The 15,404-nt window shown below is 43.1% G+C and overlaps 1 protein-coding gene across 4 annotated transcripts in view; it reads left to right on the forward strand.

Moving 5' to 3' along the window:
• The window catches only part of ebf2 (EBF transcription factor 2), a 31,627-nt gene extending 16,892 nt beyond the window's left edge, over nt 1-14,735 (forward strand). For 2 of the 4 annotated variants that reach the window (XM_034596897.1, XM_034596898.1), the window contains exons 7-16: nt 7,016-7,097; nt 8,618-8,759; nt 9,827-9,957; nt 10,190-10,316; nt 10,431-10,519; nt 10,638-10,703; nt 11,952-12,120; nt 12,212-12,391; nt 12,828-12,995; nt 13,183-14,735. In XM_034596897.1, the coding sequence (XP_034452788.1) occupies nt 7,016-7,097; nt 8,618-8,759; nt 9,827-9,957; nt 10,190-10,316; nt 10,431-10,519; nt 10,638-10,703; nt 11,952-12,120; nt 12,212-12,391; nt 12,828-12,995; nt 13,183-13,214 (1,186 nt within the window). In that variant the 3' untranslated portion in view covers nt 13,215-14,735. Of the gene's footprint in view, nt 1-7,015; nt 7,098-8,617; nt 8,760-9,826; nt 9,958-10,189; nt 10,317-10,430; nt 10,520-10,637; nt 10,704-11,951; nt 12,121-12,211; nt 12,392-12,827 lie in introns of all 4 variants that reach the window. The other 2 variants (XM_034596895.1, XM_034596896.1) reach the window with 1 other exon arrangement.
• The last annotated feature ends 669 nt before the right edge of the window (nt 14,736-15,404 follow it).

A 15,404-nucleotide genomic window follows, 5' to 3' on the forward strand; every position in this document is an offset into this window, starting at 1 on the left:
CCCTCTTCTCTCCCCCTTTCTGCGCCCCCCTCTTCTCTGCCTTTCTGGAAACAGATGTTGTTTGTCAGATCTTATCATTACTGGCTAATTAAGAAGATATCTCTTCTCCTTCTGTTGTTGCTTCTCTTCCCTCTCCCTGCCTCTCCGTGGCATCCATCCCAGATTCATTGTTCTTCTCTGAGAAAAGGTTCAAGTTCTGAAGCTTTGATATTCGCTACGTTATTGATAATTCTGATTCGTGGCTGATTGATTGAAAGAGTTTTGAAACCCGGGGATGTTGTATTGCAGATGACCTCCTGGTATGTTTGAAATCTATTCGGTTGTAGAGGGTGCTTTGCGTCTCCATTTGACAGTTATGAGAGTATATTTTGAATCCTCGTCCCTCAGGACACACCGAGCATGCTGGGAGAGGTCAGGCCACTGATGGGACTTCTATTCCCTGTCCTGGTTGTGAATTCATGCTCTCCAGCCTCTGAATATCTCTCCATATCCATCTATTTGGCAGGCTGACCACCGTCCCATGTGGCCCAGCTTTGTATGCATGTATCTATGGCTGAGCTAAGCTTGGGAGACTGAAACATTCATTCATTCTAAATAGTTGGAATACACATTTAGCAGCTAAAGCAAGAGGTTATGCAGTAAAACCCTTCAGCACCCAGGAGAAACCTCGCCGAAACACTCAAGGGCCTCTGGTGTACCCTTCCCATCATTCCCCTCTCCTCCGCCCAGCACCTCCTCTCCTCAGTCCCTGTTTTTGCGGTGGCAAGCCTGGAGGGTTTTACAGCACGACCAAGCTCTATAAATCAGCACTAGTGGTTTAAATGTTTGGCTTTGTCACAGTTCTCAAGTTTAGAGGCGGGACGGGCCAGGGCCGAGGTTGCAGGGGTGAAGCCAGCCTGGGAGGCAATGAACACGGGGCCAAGAGGGGCACGGCCAATTCACCAGGCAAATCCATAAAGAGCCCAGTCCCCCCCCCCCCCCCCCCCCCCCATGTGTTTACTGTCCCCCTGAAATTACCTGGAGATGATTGACTCACTGATTCTCTCACCACTGATCGATTCGATGTAGGTGTTGGATTTCTTTCTTCTCAAATGTTATTTTTTCTACAAACAAACCACAATTAAAGAACTTTACCTGATTATAATGAAGTTTAAAATAAGGTAAAAATATATTATGTAAATCAGAAATGATCTGATTTAAGAATGAGAGAACAGGAAAGTGTTCAGAGAAGTAAAAGGTGACCAGAGATATCTCAATAGTGGGGTAAAGTAACTCATTTACTAGGCTGCTTAAGGACTTAATTTGAAAGCGAGAGTTACACATAGTTTTACATTCAAAACACAAAATCACTTGATAAAACTTTTTCAGCTTTTATAGATTAAAAGTCACATATGCTGCAGATTTGCTTCGCCTCAGGAAGTGAATGTTTTATTAACCTCCGTGCTTGTACAGATTAGAAGTGAACGGAAAGTACACTTGCTTATTTGTGACTGTGCCTGAATCAACATTATAGAAAGTAATTCAGATGAACTGAACATGAAATTGGTTATTGCACATGTATCTAAAATTATAATCTAATAATTTGACGCATGTTATCTTTGTAACTTTGCAAGAGTGCTTGGTCTGATAATACTTCTGTGCTTTTGAGGGAGATTTTGAATGAAGGATTTTTACTTGTAGTGGAGTATTACTAGTGTAGTAGTGCTACGCTTGCATTTGTACTTTTACTCAAGTAAACTATATGAATACTATAAACTTGGTTGTTTTGAGGTGCATGCTTGCATGTGGGATGTTTAAACTTTTACTACCCAGATTACAAGTGCTGATATAACTGAGAGACATTCAGACGTCAGGGTAATGTGATGACCAGTCACTTGCTGATAGTGGAGACAGCGGAGGTTTAAAATGTAATATAAACGTGTAGAGATCTAGCAAACCGGAGGTGTTTATTGACTGGAGTATTTTAAAAGCTGTTACAAAAATACACAGTCAGTTTGCCTCCGTGACGTTTGTTATAGTGAAAGGCGAGTGCAGCTGATGCCAGAGATTTCCCTGTATTTTAGGATGGGGGGGTCGTACAGGGAAGGCTGGTGTGAAAGGTCCTGTGGTGGTATGCGACAAAGGGGGTATCAGTTCGTGGAGGGTTTTCTGTGCCCCATTAGCAGTGTCAAAGGTCATGTGCCCCGGGTGTTAACCCTGGTGACCAGTCTAGCTTCCAGTCTGCCAGGGGACCCAGGTCCGGGGGTATTTATTACCAACCCCCCCTCACATCCCCACTCCATCCCCCAAACACGGCACTCCCCATGGAGGAAAACAAAACACCTCCATCCCTCCCCCCCAGCCGCTCCTCGGCCCGAGTACATGTACTAATTGGATGCATATCCATACATTGATGCATGATGACCCATCTGTAGATCTCTGCCTTGGCGTGAAGCATTCTTAGGTCAACAGCGGTTTATCCCAATCCTCGTCCGTAGCCATGAGCTACAGCGTGTTTTTGGCCAATTACCTTAATGTTTTATTAAAAATCAGCTCTCGCTTACATTCGTGTGACTTTCAGTCGTTTGTCTTTAAGGCGTCGTTTTTGCTAATGTGTATGATTTTGCATGATTGATTGTGCACACATGGTTGCTCGCAAGTCGCTGTTGGTCTTTGTGTATTTTCCTGTGAAGTCATGCATGTGTGTGTGGCCTGCACGGCCTGTGTGTGAGTCACATGCACGCATACGTGCATGAATCTGGGCCTGCTGTATGAGTTAGTGCTCTCAGTGTGTGAGTGTGGCAGAGGAAGGCCCTCAGCATGTCAGTATGTTTTAATGCTTCACATCTGGTTTCCTAATTTTCCTCCCTGCTTCCCTCCCTCCCTCAACCCCTGCCCTCCCCTCCGCTCCCCTCGGCTGCGATGTCAGGACACTGTTTTGTTTTTTCAGGGGTGATGGTGGTGGAGGGGAGGCGGGTGATGGAGGGGATGTCTGATGAGTGATGGCCGTGAATACAGGACGACAACATTCCCCGTCTCCTTCTCTGTCTCTGTTGTGCAGTCTCTCAGTATTTCCTACACCCACCAGCTATTAGGCTTCACAGAATAGATCAGGGGTTACATGTATTAAGAGGATGAAGAAGAGAAGCTCTTTTCTCTGTCTCCACCTCTTCGTCTTCACTCCTCCTCACGTCTCTCTGAGCAGCAGGGCATCTCCGTCTAGTGAAAAACGATGACAATCTCCTACTCCATATTTCTTTTTTCTTCCATATTTTTCTATCAAAGAATACATTTGTCTTCTGTGATGCACTAACTCAAAATTGGAAGGCCGAAGGCAACTCCAGAGGAGGAAAGGAGCAGTGAAAGTTTTTCTAGCTGCGCAACTGAATGACTTGTAATCTGGTTTTAAACCTTTCGCTCACATGCTTCAAGAGCTGCTGCTACCAGTAAACCTTCATTTACAATGAGCACAGAGGGCGATGTGTTTTATGTCTATGTGAAAATGCAATTTATGTCAACAGTGATTAGTGCTGATGAATGCCTATGAACATTTTTGTTAGAGGGCCTGTGCTGCTTAGGTGCTCGCTCCATGATTAAATCCATATGTAAAACATAGTGAGTAACACTTATGTGTAACAGATGCCCCGTGGACGGAGAAATGTGAAACTGAGCATCTGCAGTGAGGAGTAAAAATTGAGCAAAGCAAACAAATTAAATAAATCCATAACTTTTATTGTTTTTAGCGCCATGACTTGCGGTTTGGCCGCTGAACCAATTTTAGTTAAGCAAGTTGTCACCACTGGGACGGCCGCCTCGTGTTGTGAGGCCTGTGTTTAGTCTTGGGAACTGAAGCAGATGCAGACAAAAGGGATCGGAGGCCTTGACAGAGATGCAGAAGTGAAGACAGAAAAGGGGGAAAAAAAACAGACTCCCCGCGGTGCCGGAGTGGAAAATGATCCCGAGGTTTAAGACCTGGGTCTATGTTTTGTTTGTGTTTCCTGTTTTAAGTGCGTCTGTGAAGTTTCAGTGTTGGAAAGCTTGGTGTCTGGGGCTGACCTTAACAGACGTATTTTAAATTTAATTATTTTATTTATAATCAATATGGAGAAAAAAAATCACAAATAAATTGCTCTTATTAAGTTTGAATCTAATATTTATTAGAAATCAATGCCACTTCTCTTTTTATTTTTAAGAGAATAAAACCTTTTTAATTCTTGTCCAGTTTTACAAAATTTACTTGCTAGCAATTATAAACAAAAGTTGAAACGTGTCTCCTGTTAGTTTAATTCCACTTCTAATCAAACAGAAAGGCCCTTTTACACCTGCCTCACAGAATGTAACATCTTGTCACTGCACAGAACAAGGCACACATCAAGGATAAACGTATAAAAAGCTGCCGGAGCTCTTTGAAAATAGCCTTTCTCTGCGATTTCCCCATGACATGAAGATCACCTCCGATTCTTTGCGTGTTCTCCTCATCTCTTCCCTGTGGATGGGGAGGCGTGTGGGTGTATTACATTACCAAAACAAAAACAAACAACAGCAATATTAAACTTTTGCAACCACAATAGAGGAGGGGATAAAAAACAGAGGGCCCTCGACTTCTTATTAATTATGCAAGATTAGTCTAATTATAATTCAGCAAATGAATGTGTGGCAGAAGGTGCGAGGCGACGGGGCTGGGAGATTTGCATGTTAAGTGGGCAGGGGGAAGCGGCTAATGCATGCTAATATATGCGTCAATGTCTCGCTTTAATTTCAGCATTTGCAGCTGTGTGCGTCCGAACTGAGGGGGGTGAAAAGTTGACTCAATGGGTTTTTGGGAGGGGGCAAAGGTGGGGGTGTCAGTGTATTAGAGTGTGCATGCATGCATGTGAATGTGTGTTTCTGCGCGTGTGTGTGTGAGGCATCTGGTGTCATACAAACAGGGAGTGATGAGGAGAAGTCAACAAACAAGGTCAAGAACCCTCAGAAAGTGCTGCATGGATGTAGTCAATCTCTCAATTAGGGTTGTGATTTCACTATCGGAGGCGTCGTCACCGCTTAGATTCATCGTGTCTGTCAGTCAAATGAGTGATGACGGCTGGGTATATGAACTCTGAGTGGCCAAAAATGCAAATGGAAAGGAAAGTGGAGTCACCAAACCACAGCCAAACTGCAGAGTGCATGGTTATTAAACCAAAAATATGCTTCCCATGTTGTTATGAGTTAGTCCCTTATGTACGACTGCTACATATGTCCCATAATATAAAAAATCATTGCCCAGGATATAATTTACATATTGTATCACCCTCAAAGGAGGCAGTAAAATGAAACTGAACACTTTTGACTTCTTATTTCAGACTCAAGTAACAAACTGTAACTTTCACTTTTACCGAATATATAGCGATTTAAATCCTGCTCAACTTCTGGACAAAGTCAGATGTCGATGAGGAAAGAAATAGAAGGAGGAAGTGGGAGAGGCGCAGATGTGCTAGTCTACATGTTTCCACTCCGCCCTGAGGTCTAGTGCAGCTTCGAGGTTGAAGGTCCATAAGCTCTCGCTGATAAATTATAATCACTCACTGCCAACAACAATATTGATTGTCCAAGTGACGAAACGGCTCAAATCAAGAAATATTGGACGCATTGTTGGAACCGAGAGCTGCTCGTGTAGGCCAGGTCCTTTTCGCCAGGGAGAAAGCTGGAGCGAGTGATGGAAGAACGGCGAGCAGAGGCTGACAGAATGAGGGAGAGGTTAACGTTTGATGGGAGGGTTCGGGGCTTTGGAGGCCAATATGAAGTTCCTCTCCACGCAACAGCTCTCTATTAAGTTGACTTATATGCGCAGGGATCACAGTGTGGGTGGGATTGGAGCGACACATGCAGCCCACCGCCTCCCTCTGCAGCATTTTTCTTCAGCACTATTGTTGTTTGTTTAATCAGTTAGTGATGTTTTTCATGTTGGACAGAGTTGTGTCGACTGTGAAGAAGTGGACATCTGGTTTGCGTCCTGAATATTCGCCATGATCAAATCCCAACCCTGCACCATTCTCATGCTCATTTTTTTCTTTTCTTTCGCTTTATCACATGTCCTCTGTCCAAATTCTCTCCTCCGTGAGATTTGTGTGGATCCTCTCGCCCGCGTCCTGCACCTGCACTCTTGATATACTTTCCTGCATCTCACCTCGCCAAGTCTCCCTCCTCCCTCCTCGCTGTATTTCAGTGATGGAATGTGTTCTTGTTGTTGCATTCTCTTTCCCATCGCTGTCTTTGCCTCTCAGCATGGGGACTTTGGGATTGCGGCAGAGCTTTGTTGCCATGGCAGCGGGCCGTGTTGCCGAACTGCGTACACCTGGGATTTGGAGTCTCTCTCCATAGTCTCCCTCACTCCTATTTATTCCACCTTTCTCTCAGATTTTCTTTGGTGTGGCAGGGGCTATCAGCACCCCTCTCTCCCTCTCTCTCTCCATCTCCTCCAAAGTCTATCACATTCAAAAGTATAAGCACACATACGTAATGAGACACATTCACTTGAAAACAAAATTCATGTCCATACCAACGCCTGTGCCTCTGTCACTACCTTCCTCTTTCCACCTCCTCATTTCACTTTCTCTGTAGTTGTCTCTACTTCGTTTCCCACTCCATTCCCATGTGGGGGTTCAAATACAGCATTGCGGGATACCGTGCTCCCCTGAGTCCTCTGGCATACATCACTGTCTCCAGTTTACTTTGAAACACAGAAGCGCTTTTCACTGGACTGTGCTTCATATTCTCATCACTTGATTTAAAGTGTAATAACATTGACTTTAATGCTAAGCTAAACAGCTGGGATTGATGTCAGAGCTGTAATCATATAGCCGTGCTGACACACACACGTACACACGTACACACGTACACACACATTCACCATCCAAAAGACCTGTCTCTGAAAAATAATGAATGTCCTCCTCGCCGACTAGTGTGATGAAGGGTTGCAAATAATCAGATACGTGTTTCTTTCATGTGATTTCAGTTGCTGATGTACAAACACGTGTCCTCTTATTTACCTTTGCAGGTTTTTCTTGAAGTTCTTCCTGAAATGTAACCAGAATTGTCTGAAGACGGCAGGAAACCCGAGGGATATGAGGAGATTTCAGGTATGAAGATGTAGAAAAAATGTGTTTGTGAGCAGAAGGTGGGAAACTGGCATTGTAAACTAAAATTATTTTACAGTCATGCAAACACCTTCTCTTCATGCCCCCCACCCTCCTAACAGATTAATTTAATAATTAGTTCCTTATAGCCTTTGTCACAAATTCTCATATAGTGACGCTCTGGAAAAAAAGTTTATTCAAAGACATAGTGGAAGGAGTCAGAGGTGAAAGTAAAAAATCCATGAGAAGTCAGAGAGATGGAAAGACAAACGCAAGGAGTCAGATATGTGGGAGCCCCGGCCGTTGGGGTGCAGGAAATAGGTTGAGGTGTTTCAGGAAGTTGTCAAGAATTGAGTGATTGGCTCCAGATGGAGGAGGTCATGCTCCGTGACCCAGGAAGTGGTCACAGGGGACGCTCCCGCCTCACTTCCTCTGCCGTCTTTCAGCACCAGCGGCCCCTGTCTGGCATTCGCCTTCTCCCTGAGAACCCCTCTGTCCTTCTCCTCGTCTTTGTGCTCCCCCGGCCTTCAGCCGTGTTTGCTTTAACTCTTGCGCTCTGACACATGCTGAGAAGTTATGAGCACGCAGGACTCTCATCTCTGGGTTAAAAGGTGATCAGAGCTGGACAGGAATCTGCTGCTTGATCGATAATTTACAGTTATCTTCCCTGAGGTTCCCCCTTTTCTTTCCACCACCTATAGCACATGTGCTTTTTTCCCTCCATGAAGTTCCTTCACCTGCAAAAATTACTGCCAGGTGTTTATGGATTATTAGGAGTTCAAGATCTTTACTGCCTGATTTCCAAAAGAGACACATTATGAAATATTTATGGCTTACTATTTAATTTAAAATACTTTTTCTCCCTGACTTATTCCCTCGTACACACACACACACACACACACACACACACACACACACACACACACACACACACCGACACACACACACACACACACACACACACACACACAAACACTTTAAATCATTATCATGTTCAGAAATTTTATCACATCAACAATCATAAATATCCGCAGCGAAGAACCTACACGTTTCCTCTCGTTAATTATCTGTGTGTCATCCATGTGAGGCAGATGTGGGAAGGGACACACACATGCTGCGGCCAGAAAATCAAATTAGGGTCACCATATATCATCCGCTACTTTAACGGGCGGCTAAAATGGGAGATTTGGTCCATATGTTTGGTGTCATTGAAGGATCAGGAGGAGACAACAATGAGCCTGCTGCATGCCGTATGAATCAAAAAGTTAGGCAAGAGGCAGTGGAGAGGCCATATGGAGACCTGATGGAGGAGTGGAGGGGTGCAGGAGCAGTGTCATCACCACAATGCAGACGTATTATGGAGATCCCAGAGATGTCACATTACATATTGAAAAATAGGACCGTCACCTGGGCGCTGAAGCAAATTGTAGCCCAGGGATTTGGGCGTTGTAACCAGATATTGTGACACGCGGCGTGCTGTCCAAGTCGTGCATCTTCACTCATGTATCTTCCCTCTCCGTCAGGTGGTCTTGTCCAGCACCGTGTGCGTAGACGGCCACGTCCTGGCAGTGTCTGACAACATGTTTGTGCACAACAACTCAAAACACGGTCGGAGAGCCCGCAGGCTGGAGCCGGGCGAGTCTGCGGAGAACACTATGGAATATGGTAAGACACAGACACTGTTACACCATGTCACTCCACATATATCTTTTTATTTTATACTACATGTCTGCTTCGTCATTCACAATCAGAAATATAGGACATCCTCATCCAGCACTAAACAGCAGGTACTCGAGTCGTCTAACGTCCATTTCTAATCACCATGATACAGCAAACATTATTGGTGATGCTACTGAGTTCATTAACTGAGCTAATTAATGCATTAATAAATAATTGTAATAATATATAATCTTAAATCTGATTTAAAACTAAACATAACCAATTATAGGTCAATAACTTGTGTTTATTTCTAAAATAAGAAATACAAATTACATTTACCTGAGTATTCCCATTTTGTGGAGCGTTTTGGTTTGCAATACATTTTTAGGGAAATTTAGTGCTTGTCATTTATCTGACAGCTGTAGTTACATTTCATGATATTTTATATAAATAACAAGTTGGATTGGAATTTTAGTTGTTTGCTTTATTTGCTTTCTCTTTTTTCTTTTATTGTCTTTGAGCATTGTTAAAAGCGCTATATAAAAAAAGATAAATAATAATAATAATTATTACTCAATATAGGAATATAAAGTAGTTCAAAATAACTCCATACTGGGTTGCTACATCATTAAATCTTTGCATGCACTATTAACACTTATAATCCCATAATATGATCTACACAGAATATAACACTTTCCTCCTGTTTAACTTCTAATACCTTTATTTTCACTTAAGTAAGACTGCTTTTATTTTTACCCTTTTTAACTGTGTAGTTACTTTTACCAAATTAAATGATTAATGCTTCTTTCAACACCAATTTAACTGCCTTCAGGTTATGTGACTTCTTGACACTTTATACAGACCTTTATGGACCTCATCCAACACCTTGTTCCTCATGTTTTGAGTTAGTGTAGCTGTGAAGAACATTTGTCTTTAAACTGATCAGCACCTACAACACACTCCTCCTGCGACACTCATTACCACCATGTTTTATCGTCACTTTTTTTCTTTTTATTCCTGAACATCCTGTGTTGAAACCCTGTGAGTAACTCTTGCCTTGCTCCCTCTTGTAGCCACTCCGTGTATCAAAGCCATCAGTCCCAGTGAGGGCTGGACCACCGGCGGGGCCATGGTCATCGTCATCGGGGAGAACTTCTTTGACGGGCTGCAGGTGGTGTTTGGCAGCATGCTGGTGTGGAGCGAGGTGAGAATTGTCTTCAAAACATCTCACTAAAGATACCATCTTAAGCATATTTACAAATATAGCATATCCATATATATATAGCACATGGCTTGTCTCATTATGTAGATGATTTATGAGAAGGCTATATAAATCAATCTTTCTGCTGTACTGTGTTAGCCTAAATATTTACAAGGTACAGGGAGGAAGTGTTTGTTGCTGTTTTCAAGACACGATTTCTGTGCTGCGTCCTCAGCTCATCACACCGCACGCTATCCGCGTCCAGACGCCTCCTCGACACATCCCCGGAGTTGTGGAGGTCACACTGTCTTATAAATCCAAACAGTTCTGCAAGGGAGCTCCCGGACGCTTCATCTACACAGGTATGGAGACAATGCGTTGTCGCCATTTTAAGTGCAAATAGACTTTGAGGAGTTTTTAATGAACTGTGAATTAGATTTAATGTGCTGTATTCCTCTTTTTATTTATTTTTTTAGCCCTTAATGAGCCGACCATAGACTATGGCTTCCAGCGTCTTCAGAAGGTCATCCCCCGACATCCCGGTGACCCAGAGAAACTGGCCAAGGTGAGATACTTCAATATTTTTATTGATTTGACCATTCTCATCATTATTTTTCAAGAAACTGTGCACACACCACTCTTGATGTTATTGATGTTAAGGTAATAAATTGTGTTCTTTGCAGGAGATTCTCCTCAAAAGAGCAGCAGATCTTGTGGAGGCGCTGTATGGAAATCCACACAGCAATCAGGTAAACAGAACCAAATACTTGATACATGATACTGATGACTGATTTTTACCACCTTAAACGACACATACAACATGAAGATGTCTAAAAGGCTACATCTGTGATTTGGTTTGATCCTATTAAATGTAAATTGTGCATACTTCCTTATGCTGACCAATTACCAAACTATACCAAATTTATTGTCATGAGATTAAACCCTTTGAGATGTATCATCTCATTTTCAAGGGGGCCCAAACACTAACAAACAAAACAGTACAAGCGACAATAATATGGAACATAACAGTTACAAAACAAACCATAACAACAAACAAGAGAACAAAGTTTAGGACTAAAGACGAAAGTCATAACCTCAGACCGGACACAATCAGTAGAGAGAAAAAAAGATCAATCTATAAATAAATCAGGAATGAAGGAAATATAGGAAGTCATGAAAATCACAGAACGGTGACCTAGTTTCTAAAAACATAAGCAATTTGTTTTAAGATGAGAAAAAAAAACATCTTTGAATAAGCTAAATTATATTTAAAGGTAAACTTATTACAATCGGAAGGATCATGAAGCATGAAAACCTTTTAACCAACCTCCTTTAATGCAAAGGGGACAATAACAATGCTCTGATCAGAGCCTCTCAGTCGTTAGTTAGTTAGTTTGGTGTATAAAAATGGTTTAAACAATAAGGAAAGTTTTAACTAATGCATTTGAAAATAAATTGAAACCGATAAAAATGGATGTCTTATTTCTGGGGGAGCCACCTGAGTGTTTCCAGCACTGAGCAATGGTTTATAGATTGATTGATGGCCTTCTATTAATTTCAGTCGAGTATGAAAATGAATCAAATCGACCAGATTTGAAAAGTCCACTCTGAGCAGTTAAATATTTGCAGCTTCGCCATCTGAGGTTTGACTCAGCTGCTGCTGAACACTCACAAGCTCATAAGATAAAACAATATGAAAACATTGTATGTAAACACTGTGCTGCACTGGTAGTTTGTAGCAGCCAAATGACTTTGGCAGCTGACGCTCAGTTCTCAGATGTTGGATTCTATAACAAACACTTTAATGCACCAGCCTGACTTAGAATAATGTCAGCAGTATCATAGTTCATATTTATATATATATTATAGGGTATAGCTTGTTCATTCCCTTCTAACGGGCCAAAGATCCAGTGTGTGAGTTAATCGTGGTAACATCTAACCACACTGCATAATCTTTCGTTGAGCCATCGCTGACTGCTGCATCTCCTCTCCTGCAGGACATGCTGCTGAAACGTGCAGCTGACATCGCCGAGGCTCTCTACAGCGTCCCTCGCCCTCACAGTCAGCTGCAGGCGCTGCCAAGTTCCCCGGCCCACGGCAGTGTCATGGGTCTGGGCTCCTACCCCTCTCAGCTAGGCGTTAGCATCGGGGAGCAGAGCAGCCAAGGTGAGCAGAAAGAGACAGAAGGTCATCACTGCTTCTGTTTATGTCACTGATGAAACTCAAGTCTCACTCAGCACTTTCATTTCCCCTCCAGGTTACATTCGAAACTCCAGCAGTTTGTCTCCCAGGGGTTACCCATCAGCCTCCACTCCTCAGCAGTCAGGCTACGGCAGCGGCGGGATGACCGGAGGCTACGGGACAGTTCCCATGACCAGCCTAGGAGTTCCTGGTTCTCCTGGTTTCAGCAGTGCCTCCCCCACAGGCTCTCCATATAGTAAGTCTCTCAATTCGGTTGTGAAGTTGTGACGTGTGACATCTGTTTCTGGGTCCAAGCTCAGGCTTATTCAGGATGCTGCAGTGCTGTGTCTCAGATAGTGGAATAGATTAAATACGACGCAAAACAAAATTAGTTTTTTGCCGGCGTAGGCAAACGTAAACTTAGCTGGGCAGCACAGAAGCAAGTTTGAAGTGTGAAATAAAGTAGATTAATTTAAGTTCCTTTTTCATCGAACCGATGCCTCACTAAAAATGACGTGATGGATAAATTGAAAAGGTTCTGCCATTGTTGTTTGCTTGAGACCTGAAGGTTTGGACCCAGATATGGATGTTACGTCATGTGCAAAGTCACATTAAACAGGCGGATATTTCACCTCATAGTGCAGGTTGTGTTGTGCCTGTCTCGAGACTGACTGTTGCTCTCTGTTCCACAGTCATGCCCTCCAGCCCAACCATCCCAGGAAGCTCCAGCTCCTCATCGTCTCTCTTGCCTTTCTCCTCCTTCCCGTCTGCTGCTAAACAGAAGAGTGCTTTTGCTCCCGTGCTCAGACCCCAGGGCTCTCCCTCCCCTGCCTGCCCTGCCTCAGGGGGGAGCTTCAGAGGTAGCCACCCATCTCACTATCTGACCCCGCTGTCTGAACTCACGAATGCAGTCTAACCCCCCCCCTCCTCGTACTAACCCCTCGAAAAGCTATGACTGAACAAGAGAGAGAGCGGTTGCTGGATGTACATTAAATGCAAGAGCTGAGTGATTAGAATCATAGACTTTGTATATTTTTTTCTCTCCAGCGATGGCGGGCCTGGTTGTCCCCCCGATGTAGCAAAGCACCCGCCCCAATCTACCCCAGACCACTGCTTCACTTAGCCCCTCTTTTGGCACTGAGAGGGCGGGGGGGGAATGGAAAATTGATCACTACCATGTATAACTTCCCTCCCCAAGTCCCCCGTTCCCCCCCAACGCCATTTCTTAGTCCCTTTCTCATCCATGTGGATGAACAGGACGGGGTATGAAAATGTCCAAAGACCAGCCATCTTCTCCAGAGGCGGAGGAGTTTACTCCACCCACAGCTACAGACAGACAGACAGACCGTGCTCCTTAGCTACCAGCACCAGACTGGACCATATATACTGCACTGTGTTCAATGAAGGAAAACTGGTCCCACGTTCACCTCAAGCTTCTAAAGTGTCCGTGTCGACCTCTGGCCTGCTGCCACGTGCAGTGTTCGATCCTTCTAACACCTGCCCGAACCTCGGCCAAGAGACGTGCGTTGTGCGAGTGCTGTTGGACGACGGACAACTCTGACATGACGTGGCAGCTCTAAAAAAAGCAGGGTGCTATCTTGTCTGTGTATGGACACCTTTAATGGCATGTGTGTGTACACTGTCTGTGAGTTAGCGAGAGGTTGTTTTGTAGTAGACTTTTTTGAAGACAATTTACATTCCAGATAAAATAGACCCTTTATTTTTTGTTCTGATCTCTACGGTTTTACAAGGGAGAACTCTTTGTCTTAAGGGTTATTACTAAAGGAATTCATATATTGATTTATTTAAAAAAAACAAGCAATTTAACTTATTATAGTTAGTTTAGGGAATAATATAAATGTGTTTTTATAAAGTGGTCCTTTTTCCAACTGTTACTGAAATGAAGTTATCTCAGCAATTGCTAGTTAATTCGGTAAATGATCCGAGGTTATGGGTTTTGTTTTATGGGAGAAGATAAAACTCTCCTGCAGGTTCTTTCATGACAAAATCCAAATGTTATGCCCACAGTTAAAGAAGGTTATTGTCCTTGTGTAAAGGAAAAATGTTAGTTAGCCTTATCCTTTTTGATTTCACTTATAATGCATGCTTTGTCACACCAATGCCCTGTTATTATTTCATTCCATGTTGCAAATTTAAATGTATATGACAACACCTTACCTATGTAACAGTTTCATTTTAAATGTCTCAGCCCAGTACAGGTCTCTAGTCACTATGCAGTAAACGGTAAACAAAAGCACAACTGCTCAGTAGTAAAGAACGTGGGCGTGTTCGGTGATCAGTAATTCATATCACGTTGTTCTTATTCCATGATTTCTGTCATTACAACACAAACTTCATACTCAGGACGTGAAAACAAAGAACACAAAGAGTAGGTGACATTTGCAAATTGTATTTTTTCTTTTTTTTTTTGAGTTTGGTTTATTATATTTATTTAAAAAAATATTAGCAATTTTAATAATATGTTTTTTGAAGCTATTTTTCTTTGAAACAGTACAAAAAAATGGTGCAAATGTGGTTTGAATATCTCGAGTTGTAATTATATTTTGTCCTCCAAATAAAACAAGTGAGAGAAAGAAAAACCCCTGACGCTGATTTCAGTTGTTTTAATTGTAACGATGCATTAAATTCTGAAGTGTCACGGTGGCTTTTCTGTTTTGACATGTGTGCAGAAAAGTAAGTACTTTCCAACAGATTGTATTATCTAACAATTTCCAGGACATTTTCTTATAAAGCTCCACATTTCAGGGTTCTGCCGGATCTATTTCTGACTGCGCCCATCACCTGTGTGCTCGTGCAGTTTGCTACATTTCTTTTTTTTTGTATACATAGCTGATGAGCCGCAGCATCTTAATTGTGATGCAAGCGTTAAAGACTGAGCAGAGCATGTCAAGATAAACAACAACACTCCCCTTCCCAGCCTCCCAACACACACACACACACACACACACACACACACACACACACACACACACACACACACACACACACACACACACACACAAACACACACACATCTCTCTCCTCTCCAATAAGCCTACTTTTCTCTGAGGACCAAGCCTCCAGGGGCCCGAGTGAGAACCACGAGTCTCCCGCCAACGTGGTCTCCTTTACTCTGTCTCTCTCTCTCTCTCTCTCTCTCTCTCTCTCTCTCTCTCTCGCTCTCGCTCTCGCTCTCTCTCTCTCACGTAGGCATGAGCCTCACTATACTGCCTTGTTTTTCAGTCTTTGTTTGTTACCGCTTCATCCCG

Source organism: Hippoglossus hippoglossus, chromosome 9 (genome assembly GCF_009819705.1).
Source record: "Hippoglossus hippoglossus isolate fHipHip1 chromosome 9, fHipHip1.pri, whole genome shotgun sequence".
NCBI lineage: Eukaryota > Metazoa > Chordata > Actinopteri > Pleuronectiformes > Pleuronectidae > Hippoglossus > Hippoglossus hippoglossus.